This window comes from Rattus rattus, chromosome 4 (genome assembly GCF_011064425.1).
Source record: "Rattus rattus isolate New Zealand chromosome 4, Rrattus_CSIRO_v1, whole genome shotgun sequence".
In the NCBI taxonomy this organism is placed as follows: Eukaryota; Metazoa; Chordata; class Mammalia; order Rodentia; family Muridae; genus Rattus; species Rattus rattus.
In genome coordinates, this window is record NC_046157.1 from 81,615,665 (window position 1) to 81,627,654 (window position 11,990).

The following is an 11,990-nucleotide window of genomic DNA, read 5'->3' on the forward strand; positions in this document are numbered from 1 at the left end:
TCTGCTCCAGTCCCTGCTTGACTTCCTGTCCTGACTTCCTTCAAAGCTGGGCTGTGGCCTGGAAGCTCAGCCCAGTAAACTCTCTCCTCCATAGGCTGCTCTTGGTCAGAGTGGCTGGTTTTTGTTATTGTTTTTTAAAGATTTTTAATATTATGTGTGTACCTGTATTAGTTTATATGTTTATGTGTGTGTACCTCTAATAGTTTTGTATATGTAGCATGAAATACTAAAAAGCAATCCTCACTATGCTGGCATTGCACCGGCAGCCTGTTCTCATTTCGGCAGAATCTCTGGCAAGAGCTCTGAAATCTCTCCACCAGACTTGCTAAGTACCCATCGGCGGGTCACTGCCATGCCAGCCCCACGCTTCCAAATTCCCAAGGCCCTTTGGGGTGCACTTCTTGCAAACCCAAGCTCTGTTGCCTTACCTTTCTCTCTGGAACTCAGTTGAGTCGCCGCGTGAAGGAAAACACCACACAAACTTAGTTCAGAAATAACAGGTAACACAATCGCTGGGCACAGCAACTAGCATCGTAATTTGTAAACCATTCTAAGTATAACTCCTCTGGTGGCAAATCCTGGCAGATTGGCCATCTAAACCAGAGGCCTCTTGTTAGCTACACCCTGTCCTCCAAGCTCTCCCTGTCCAAAAGCAAGACACCTTTTCTTGCCTCTCCTCTTCTCCTCTCTGACACGGAAGTCCTGCCTACTCTTCACCCAGTGATTGGTTGGTAGAAATCTTTATTCATTAGGGGAAGGTTCACAGGAAGTCACCTGAGTATGTCATTCACTCCTCATCCCAGGCAGCCCCTCCTGGGAAGTGGAATTAGCATCAAAATACAAACAGCACCAGGGCTATCCACAGCATAGCTGTAATCATTTATATGTGTATACATGTGTACCTGTAGTGATTATATGTGTACATGTGTGTACCTGTAATGGTTTATATGTGTACATGTGTGTAGCTGTAATGGTTTATATGTGTACATGTGTGTACTTGTATTGGTTTATTTGGGTATATGTGTGTACCTGTAATTGTATGTGTATATATGTGTACCTGTAATGGTTTATATGTGTATACATGTATACCTGTAATGGTTTATATGTGTATGTGTGTGTACCTCCAATGGTTTATATGTGTATACCGTGTACCTGTAATGGTTTATATGCACCATGTGTATGAGGTGCCCAAGGAGCCCAGAAAGGGACATCACAATGTCCTGGAACTGGAGTTACGGAATGAGTTCCCAGGAAATTGACCCTGGGTCCTGGCAGGAGCCATGAGCATGTTAAGCACGGGCTGTCTTTGCAGCCACTTGTCAGAGAGTGTTAGTCATAGCAGCAGGAGGAACACTTAACCCCCCTCCGTTCCTAATGAGCATCAGGACAGGAAAGAACTCCAGGGAAGCATCTCCAGGAGATGCTTGCTGGTCGTACAGTGCTTATGTCAGTCATTGTGTCTCCAATCAGTCTTTAGAGGCAGGAATTATTGTCCCCTTTCATAGGAGAGGGAACCGAGGTCCAGGCAGGGTTAGTGGCTTGGTCAGGGTCACACGGGCACCACTGGTCCTTATGCCTGACCTCTCCATCACCTGTTCATGAAATGGCTGTCGGGGACTATGAAGGGACAATGGAGGTTCAGGACCAGAATAGGGGTGGGACTTTAGAGGCAGTGTGAGTTAATCCTTCCTTGTTACCCACTAGGGTGGTGGCTCTATACAGACGTTTGCTAGTCAGAGGTGTGCGTGCGTGCGTGCGTTTGTGCGTATCCCCTTCTGTCCCCTGACTTTACACCTTCGGCCCTTCCTCTCACCTCAAAGCCATCCTGGAGCACACCCCCAGCTGTGTCACCCACCTAAAGGTGATGTTTGCTGTCAGGATGTCCCTGACTCAGGGCTGAGAGTGTAGATGTTTCGCTTGGCTCCAGGGACCTTTCTATGCTTCATGGACAAGTGAGCATCCCTGCTACAGGGCAGTTCAGCCCACAGCCCGCAGCCCTGCTCTACTCTGGACCAATGATCTAGATAGAGGGCAAGTCTGAGCCGTTTGGGCTCTCTTCTCTCTTCTCCTCCCCCACCCCAACCCCCGTCCCCACCACCGCACACACACACTGTGCATGGGTGTGTGTGTGTGTGTGTGTGTGTGTGTGTGTGTGTGTCTGTGTGTCTGTGTGTCTGTGTGTCTGTGTGTCTGTGTGTCCATGTGTCCATGTGTCTTCCTATCTTTCTGTCCTGGAATCTGACTTGTCATTCTCCTGCTCCACTTCTATCTCTCCTGCTGTTTTAAGCAGGGGCAGCTCCATGAGCCCTTCTCTCAGAAGTGGCCTTGCTTTAGTCCATGGCCAACCCCAGTGTCTTGAGAATGGTGCCCTCTAGATGAGGCTAAACACCCATGGTTGAGTCTCCACCCTCAGTCTCCCCCATGAGCTCATCGTTGACGCATGGAGCAGGAACTCGAGTGGGGAAACCCAGGCTTTGCCTTGATCTTGGGAGAGAGAGGATGGCCCTTGTAGCTGAAGACTGTCATGGTCCTGAAAGGGATGGCAGGCAGGAAACAAGTAGGAACAAGTGTGACCTGTAGGCTCCCAGGTCAGAAGGGACCAGCAGTCACAGTCAGGGAACATCAGGAGACATGTGGCCTTGGTCAGCTCTGGGACCTCCTGTACCAATTCTTCTGTGGCCGAGGTCCTAGTCTTTGTTTCTTCTCATCCACAACAGGACTCTAGAAACACTGGCTGCTCTGGGCGGGTCTCCTGAGACCTGATTCTTGTCTCCAAACGTAAGAGGTGTTTGAAGTGAACAGAGGGAGCTGGGGACATAGTGACCATGGGTAAAGGGAAGGTAGCTCCACTGTCCTCCTGCCCCAGGGCCATTGCCTCGTCTTTGGTCCTCTTTCAGCCTTCTGAGCCCACTGGAAACAGATTCCGAGCTCACTGAGTTATCTTAGAGCAAGCAGGCTTCCAGAGTGTCTCTGGTCTTTCAGGAAGGTGTAGCCAGGATTTAGCATAGTTGCTGTCCAAGTTGTATCCTACAACAAATAGGGAGAGGTGACAAAGGGCTGTGTCCGGCAGCTCTCAGTGACCCAATTCACCTGGGTGACTCTGCCCCTCTCTGGACTCTGCATGTTCCTTCATCCCCTTGAGAAACATGGAGGGCCATTCATGCCTGGCCATAGGCAGAGACTCAGTGCCACAGTCTTTAGACTTGGCCCTGGGAGGCCAGGGCTGGCTATACTCACTTCCCATGTGTCTCTTCTTCCAAAACCCATAGGCTACGACCAGCAGCATAGGTGCTGGAAGAAATGTCAGCACCACCACCATCACAGATCTGTGAGTCTCCTGGGACCTGAGGAGGCAGGACAGAAGGGAAGAATTAGCTTCAGGCTCTCCACCTTGATCAGAGAACTTGGGCAGCACGAAGCATAGACCAGGCACACAGACTCACAATACACCCCTCCAGATAGATGGCCTCTGTCTCTCCTTCTTTCCCTCTGTCTGTCTCATTGTCTGACGTTCTCGCTCCCTGTCTCTCCGTCTCTGTGTGTGTCCCTCTATCTTTCTCCCTTTCTGTATCTGTCTGTCTCTCTGAGGACCAGATGTGGGAAGAGAAAGGAAACATCAGAGTCCCAGGAAGCATGTCACCTGGCAAAGGGAGCATTTCCACTTGATACCTCCCCTCCATTCCTTAGGGAAAACAAGGACACTACAAAGTGAAGATTTTTGCCTCCACGGTGACCGAGGAGTCCTCTTGCCCCCCTTTGTCTTCTGTAGCAGAAGCAGCCCTTTTATGGGTCACTGGAGTCCTTCATGCTATCCCCTACTGACCCAGAACAAGAGTTGCCATGTCACCGTCCCTTGGCCTTGAGTGGGCATCTGACAAGTGCTGCCTGTGGGATGATGTTCTTGTGTGCACAGTAGAGGCTGCCTCGGGCATGGTTTGTCAGCCCCCTTCCATTGTCTGTCCCCTTGGCCCAGCCCTCTCTTCTCCTCTGCATCCATCACTCTGACCTTTGTCCCCATGGCTCTCCATCATGATCCTTTCTATCTCCCATAATCCCATTCAGCAACAGGCCACGCTGAGTCGCTGGGAGGAGCAACAGAGCCAGTTAGAAGCAAGAGTGGCCTCTTTGGATCTGTTGGTCTCTGAATGCTGTGCTTGGGCCATGCCTGATAAAATATCACATAACCTGTTGGGGGTTAACTGGTGGCACGTCCCCGTGGTAGACAAGCTGCTACTCTGGTGTCTGGTCATGGTGGAGGTGGTTACTGAATCAGCCAAGAAGGGTCTTGTATGGCTAGGAGTCACAGTTGCCGGCTGGGACTCTGTGCTCCTCTCAGGCTCTGTAATAGTACCGCTGGTATCGGCGAAACTGTAGCGTGTCACAGGGGTTGGCGCCGTGGTCCCTGAGGCCAAGGTGTGGAGTCCAGATGAGAACACCGTCACATTAGTTGTGAAAGGGTCACCAGCGTCTGACATGTGGACTTGGCTGGTTGTGACAAATTCATCCATGGGAGTGTTAGCAAATCCATCCTTGAGGGTATTGGTAAGATGTGTGGGAGGAACGTTTCTCTCCGTGGTGAGGGCTAAGGGACCAGAGAGGAAGAAATACTAGATTAAGCCAGAGGCTTGCATGTGAGAGACAGGATCTCTAGCCCCCTCAGATGTCAGGACAATGGCAAGAGCCTGCCTCTCCATGACTGAGCTTAACTTCTGGTTGTCAGGCTTGCGTCCTTTCAAGGGTGACAGGAAGGAGGGGGCGTGTATGGGAGGGAGACTTTGGAACAATCTCTTTAGCCTCCCCTATCAGGTTGCTCCCAGAGCACAGCTCTATCTTCCTTCCTAGCTCCCTGCCCTTTTCTAGGCTCTTCTCAATCACGAGCATCAGAGAGATCCCCTTCTCATATTACGTGTGTGTGTGTGTGTGTGTGTGTGTGTGTGTGTTCCTGTGTGTGTGTGCGCATGTGCCACAGCACACGTGTGGAGGGGTAGAGAACAAGTTGCAGGAGTCAGCTCTGTGTTTCATTATATGGGTCTTGGGGTTTGAACCTGGGTATGTATGACGCCTGAATTTGTTCACTGGTCTCCATCTGCAGATGCACACACATGCACGTGTACATGCACATTGAACTTTGACCCACTGAGCCATCTCATGGCCATTTTAGGAGATATTTCTAAGATATGATGTTCTATAAAGGAAGCTGCCCCATAACTGCCAGTTGAGAACTAGAACTGGGGACAGAGAAGGGCCAAGAATCCGAAATTCCAGAGGAAACTGCAAAGAGTCTAATACCTTCCTCCGGGTGCACTAAGACGCACAGGCAGATCCTGCCCCTTCAGGGGCTCATCCCAACCCTTTACTGCCAGAAGCAGCTGGGGGCCTGAACAGCATGTGGGAGCTGCAATCGGTAGCTCTTGAGTCTCTGTAGGAGCAAGACAGAGAAAGGCTTCCAACCCCTCTACTAGACACAGAAAAGACAACCTGAAGCCATCAGACACTCTGCTGGTAGGCCTGAGCCATTGCTCAGAACAAGGGAAGCTGAACACCAATTTGGTGAGGCAAGAGATAAAGAAAGAGGCCAACTTATGACTAAGATTCTCGTGGCAAGGATACCAGAAGAACCCTCCAAAGGGGTTTTCGGGAGACCAGAGTTTAGACATTCGCATTCTAGACTTTCAAAGCAAGAAAGGACTCAGCCAGCAGAGGGGATTCCCACACCCTCTAGCTAAGTCACACCACTAACGATCTTTCCTCATTTCTGCTCAGCACACCAGTGTGGGCGAGGGAGAGTCAAGAAAGTGATCATGAGGAAAGAAACCATCCCCACCAAAACGGAAGGAGCTGGGCAGGAGAGCACCTCCCCTACCCCCAACCCCCTTCCCGGCAGTTGCCTGGGCTACAGGGCCTGGTCATTGTGGGTAGTGCACGTACAGTTATTATATAATTGGCTGAGGCTTGCATGATTATTTCAATTTTTGTTTATTTATTTGGGTACACACTTTCTTGGCCTAAGTACGATGGAGAATTTTCAGGAGTTCATTCTTTCCCTCTACCATACCAGTCCCACTGACCCATCTCCCCACTAGCAGGAGATTTTTTTTCTTCCAACTGAAAACACTGGCAAAGTGGAAACCTCCCCCAGATTATCTGTAAGAAGCAGAAAATGAAGACCTGGAAGGGGGCGGGGCTCTCAGTCAGTGACGTGCTTGCCATGCAGGCATGAATCCCCAGAACCCAACAAGGTGGCACATGCTTACAATTCCCATGCTGGGGAGACAGAGACAGGGGGCTCCCTGGAGGATCACTGGCCAGACAGCCTAACCTATTTCACAAGTTCCAGGCTAGTGACAAACTCTGCCTCAAAGTAGACAGATAGATAGATAGATAGATAGATAGATAGATAGATAGATAGATATATAGATGTAGATAGATGAAAGAATGGGTGGCAGCTGGGTTTGACACTGGAGTTTGTTCACAGACCTCTGTATGCAGATGCACACATGTACACATGTACACACACATACCCGGACTGACACATATACACAAACATGCACGCAAAAATAATACTAAGAGAAATGATGGGAGAAATGACGATAAAAAAATAAGTCCAACAGCCAGAATACAGTGAATACAGAGGCGAATGCCAGCAGCAAACCACTGAACTGAGAATAGGACCCCGTTGAAGGAATCAGAGAAAGAACTGGAAGAGCTTGAAGGGCTCGAGACCCCATATGTACAACAATGCCAAGCAACCAGAGCTTCCAGGGACTAAGCCACTACCTAAAGACTATACATGGACTGACCCTGGACTCTGACCTCATAGGTAGCAATGAATATCCTAGTAAGAGCACCAGTGGAAGGGGAAGCCCTTGGTCCTGCTAAGACTGAACCCCCAGTGAACGTGATTGCTGGGGGGATGGCAGCAATGGGGGGAGGATGGGGAGAGGAACACCCATAAAGAAGGGGAGGGGGAGGGATTAGGGGGATGTTTGCCCGGAAACCAGGAAAGGGAATAACATTCGAAATGTAAATAAGAAATACTCAAGTTAATAAAAAAAAAAAATAAGTCCATTTCTTGATGGCATCGCACTCCCCCACATAAGGACCTGGAGTCAGTTTTACCTGCTTCTTGGGTTGACTTCAAAATGCAGAGCAAAGAAATGAAACTCAGCCCTACAACTGAGAGAGAAAGCTCTTGCTGGTTCAGACCAGGGAGGATGGAGATGCCCTCAGGTGAGGGGAACAGGAGAGGGCTGGTGGCTAGTGGTGTAACTGTTGGTGGCTTTCGCCAGACCCTTGAAGGCTCCTCACCCTTTCCTGTCTTCACCCCACATCTCCATTCAACTCTTCTCCCTTATTTCTGTGCACAAGAGAGAGATTTTTCTATCCCCTTGATTAGTGGTGAGCAATTTTACTGGGGTATGCTGAGAGAGACTCCCTTGTCATTTAGCCTCATCCCCACATCTAAGCAGTGACCTTCGAATGTCCCTGGCTGTCTTTATAGAGACACTTTCAAGTGCACACCACAGTTCATCCCCAGTCACTAACACTTCCCATGACCAAATGGCTCGTGATTCCCCTCCTAAGGAGTTTTCTTTGGGGGTTTCCCCATTTTATAAATACTACCATCTCCTAGCTTCTGATGAGTCAATATTCTCTTCCTATCTCCCACTTGAGCAAATCCTGTACTCACTCCAAAATATACAGAAAAATCTGAAAACGAATAGAATTGAGTCCATCTATTGCATACACACACACACACACACACACACACACACACACACACACACACACACATGTTGCCCAACTCCCACTTCTCCAAGCCACTGCTGTTTTCAGTCAGGCATCCACCTTCCACCTAGGTCTCACTGCCTCATCTCACACTCCCGCCTTCCATAAGCAGTGATTGTTGTCTTGCAAAGAAAGGGCTGAAGACACGCATGGCCCCGTCAGTAGAGTGCTTGCCTTGCAAGCATTAAGGCCTGGGTACACTGATGTGTGCTTTTTTTTTTTTTTTTTTTTTTTTTTTTGGTTCTTTTTTTTCGGAGCTGGGGACCGAACCCAGGGCCTTGCGCTTCCTAGGTAAGCGCTCTACCACTGAGCTAAATCCCCAGCCCCTGATGTGTGCTTTTAACCTGGGCATTGGTGAGCCAGCCTAGCTCCAGGACAGTGACAGACCCTGTCTCAAGAAACAGTGAGGACAGCTCTAAGGAATGCTATCTGACCTCTGTCTTCAACATACACATGGTGCACTCACACATAAATCTGCACATACATACAGAGGTACAGACAGACACACACAGAGAGAGACATACACACACACAGAGAGAGACATACACACACACATGGGATGGGGAGGGAGAGGGGAAGAGAGGGAAGACAGACCAAAAAAAAAAAAAAAAAAAGGTGTGACTTGTTCTTCCTGTTGAAGTTAGAGTTAGACCCAGTTCCATATTGTGGAATTCAGGATAATTCAACTCTGCGTGCTTAAAGCCTAAATAGAAACAACACATTAGTCTGGGGTGGTGGTGCACACCTTTGGTCCCAGCACTCGAGAGGCAGAGGAAGATGGATCTCTGTGAGTTCAAGATCAGCCTGGTCTACAGAGTGAATGTGGACAGCCAAGACTACACAGTAAGACCCTGTCTCAAAACAAAGAAACAAACCAGAGCAGCAATTACTCTAAAGCTTACCATTGTCCTTCCTTGTCCCCTAATCCTCTCCCCAAGCCCCAGTCCGAGAGACCAGTCACACCAATTCTCCTTCTGCAGGCCTTGTGTGTCTCACCTCAGGGCCTTTGCACATAAGGTTCTCCCTGCAGTTGCTTGTCCAAGCATAGGTGAGAAAGCTGTCATGGGGGCCCTGCTGAATGCTCACCGGCCCTCTGATGCCCACTGAATCCCTGACTGAGCGACTCTGCAGCTCGCCATTGATTTCTAAGGACATCTATTATGCCGTGCAACCATTTGTCTGGATTGGCCTGTTCCTGTCTGGCATCTCCCACAGGGCAGGGCTGAGGCTGGTTTTGTTCGTTATGATATTCTCAAAGCCTATATACAACAGTGCCTGGCTCACCCTCCAAGCTCAGTGAATAAGTGGCATTCGGATAACTGCATAAAACGAAGTAGAGTCCAGCGTTCCAGTATCGCTCTGCACAAGGGCAAGGTCAGAGAAGCACAGAGCTTGCCAAAACCCATTTTCTTTGTCTGTGAAACTGTGACAGGAAGATATGCATAGCTAAGAACCATCGTTACACTATCCCACCCATCCAGGCCCTGTGCAGCTCTGCTCACCTGGATACACTTCCAGCTGGAAACCCACCAAGGGGTAGAGATTACCAGCCGTGTTCCGCATACACCAATATCGCCCGGAGTCCTGGACCCTGAGAGCCTCCATGGTGATGCGGACTACCTTGGCCTTGGTGTCATCCCGCATAGAGTAGCTCGGACCCCTCACCCAGCTCCGGGTGAAGCTGTGCTCGCACTTCTTCCTCTTGACTTTGCACCAAGACTTGGCCTCGACGAGGTTCCGGCGGTTCTTGTAGGAGCACTGCACAGACAGAGTCTCCCCTTCACGACGTTGCACTTTCCTGTACAGTTTCTCACTGGAGGAACCTGGGGAGACAGGGCTTGCTGATCAAGGTCTGCCGAGAAAGAAGACATCTTAAAACTGGAAGCTGGGGGTGAAAGGAGAGGAGGATGCTGCCCTGACTTTCTTGGAGCTCAATGTGAGACAAGAGCACAGCTTCAGACAATCTGCACAGAGAAGCAACTCTAACCCTTGGAAGCTGGCTCCAAATCTGACAGAGGAGGCCCCAGTCCAATGAGACACGCCCCCAACATAAGAGCTCCACCGGACATAGTCCTTGATCCTCTGGATGTTTTCCACTCTTCAAGGATACCCAGGATCTCAGGACAGACCGAGGTCCATCTTCAGGGAGACAGATGCAGAAACAAAGAGCTCACCAAGCTCCGGGACTGGAAAGCACAAACTACTGAGGCCATGAGAAGGTCCAGTATCCGGAAAAATGATGAAGAACTATTTCTCCCAATAATTGTCTTCCCTCCTCTTTCTCTCCTCCCTGGACACTCTCTCCTTTTTGTCTTGTTTGGGGTAGTGGGGATCATCATACCTTGTACCTCAAGCACAGTAGGCAGGCACTTTACCTCTGAGCCACACCCCTGCACCTTATTGAGCCACACCCCTTCCCCTATTGGATCTATTTTAAATAGCACTCTCCATGGTACTTAACTTTTAAATACCCTACTTTAACACACAGATTAAGCATGCTGCACACGCTTGAGCCCTCACTGATGAGCCAGCCAACGGATTCTATTGTATTCACTGCCCATCCAACTCTTTGACATCGGGACTTGACTTTGACATCTACAGATGTACCAGGCAAAGTCATGGCTGTGCCGGGATGCATGGGGCCTGCAGACCACAGACTGACATGGACGGGAGAGTCTCTGGTCTCTATATCGAGGAGGGAGATGTGGCGCAAGTCTGTAACAGCACGAGGGAGACTGAGGTAGGGAGATCCAGAGTTTAAGACTAACCTGGGATACCTAGTGAGTTCAGCCTGGAAACAAAACCCACCTCTAATCTGTACCTGTGACACCAGGGATGGGATGGGTGTGATGGGAGGGACTGGTGTGCACACACGTGTGTGTATAGCACAGAGGGGGAAGGGGGGAAGAGAGAGGGAGGGAGACAGAGAGGGAGAGAATGAATATAAATGAATGCATGAATGTGTTCTGCGTCCTTCAAACTCCAGACTGTAGAAGAAAGAGCAGAACTAGTGGTTGGCAGGGCAATTCGGAAGAGAGGGTACAGTCAAGACCCAGAAACCCCACTATCTGCCCTTGTTTCCAAAACGCTTGTCACTGTAGCTGAGGCTCTGAGGTCTCTTCTTCCCTTGCCAAGTGAACAGAACAGAACAGGCCTCTCAAACTCACCTCAGCTCAGCCCAGGGTTTTGAGAACCTTCTCCCTACAACGGGACAGAGGTGGGAGTCACCTGGAAGAAGCCTTTTGGGGTCCTGGGTTCATTTGTGCCCTCATTTTCTGTCAGTTAGTGAAGGGTGGGTTTGCCAGCCCTCACCCTGCCCAGAATGGAACAGGAAGTGGTAAGCGGTTGCCTTGGCAGCAAGGAAGGCCGAAACCAGTGAGCCCTTTGTAGAGTTGCCTTGGGCTGGGAAGGGCCTTTTGAGGATTGGTTCGCTTCTCGTCAGAGCAGAGGGACCAGATGTGGCATCAGCATTCCGAGAAAAACAAAACTTAAAGTGTGCAGACCTGATACAAGAACTCAGACCAGCACCAGTCAAAGGCCAAACCGAGGTCATTTCTGTGAGGAAATGAAGTGTTCATTCTCTACACCAAGGAAACCCATTAGATAAAGACCAATATAGAGGATACAGCTACACCTTAGCCTGGCTAAGCTCTGCCTGGGGCCAGATATTAGCAGGAGACATTCTCACTGGTCTCTGGTAAAGACCTGCCAGTCAACCCAACCTCCTTCCCCCAACCCACAAAATATTAAGAGAGTGGAGTAAGAAAAGGCAGTGTGGGATAGACGGGGAAAGTGGTCTTTCTCTTCTACCAACCCCCACCTCTCACCTGAGTCACAGCCCTGTAGCCATAGTAGCAGCAGCAGGAACAACAGGAACGTAAGAGGCCATGGCGCCATCCAGTTGCAATGTCAACGTCACCCGGGAATCTAAGGTCAGGACCCACACTGTTCCCAGCATGCCACCTGACCTACCAAGGTTTGAGGCCAGGCTCTAAAAAACACTGCTGCCTATTTGGGGAAGTGAGCCAGTGCGGCAGGCACACAATGCCCAGTGGAGCCTATCACAATTGTGGGGAGAGAAAGTGAGGGCGGGAGCTGTCTGTTTCCGCCCTCTTCCTCAGAACTTCAGGCAGGTGTGGCTGCTCCACCCTGTCTTGGGGCCCCTGGGCCAGAGAAAACTCCAGAACCCCACAACCTCTGTG

General features: G+C 50.0%; 1 protein-coding gene across 2 annotated transcripts; it reads right to left on the reverse strand.

The window, feature by feature from the left end:
- Positions 1-2,242: 2,242 nt before the first annotated feature.
- Positions 2,243-11,685, reverse strand: Treml2 (triggering receptor expressed on myeloid cells like 2). Of its 2 annotated transcripts, none has more exons than XM_032899421.1 (5): positions 11,616-11,685; positions 9,291-9,611; positions 4,186-4,402; positions 3,238-3,344; positions 2,243-3,027 (listed from the first exon to the last, which is right to left on the reverse strand). In XM_032899421.1, exons 1-5 carry the CDS (start codon positions 11,683-11,685, stop codon positions 2,930-2,932), a joined length of 813 nt encoding a protein of 270 aa, XP_032755312.1. In that variant the 3' UTR covers positions 2,243-2,929. The 2 variants fall into 2 exon arrangements, with proteins under 2 accessions (XP_032755312.1, XP_032755311.1); XM_032899420.1 differs by having other exon boundaries at positions 4,186-4,582.
- Positions 11,686-11,990: the final 305 nt, after the last annotated feature.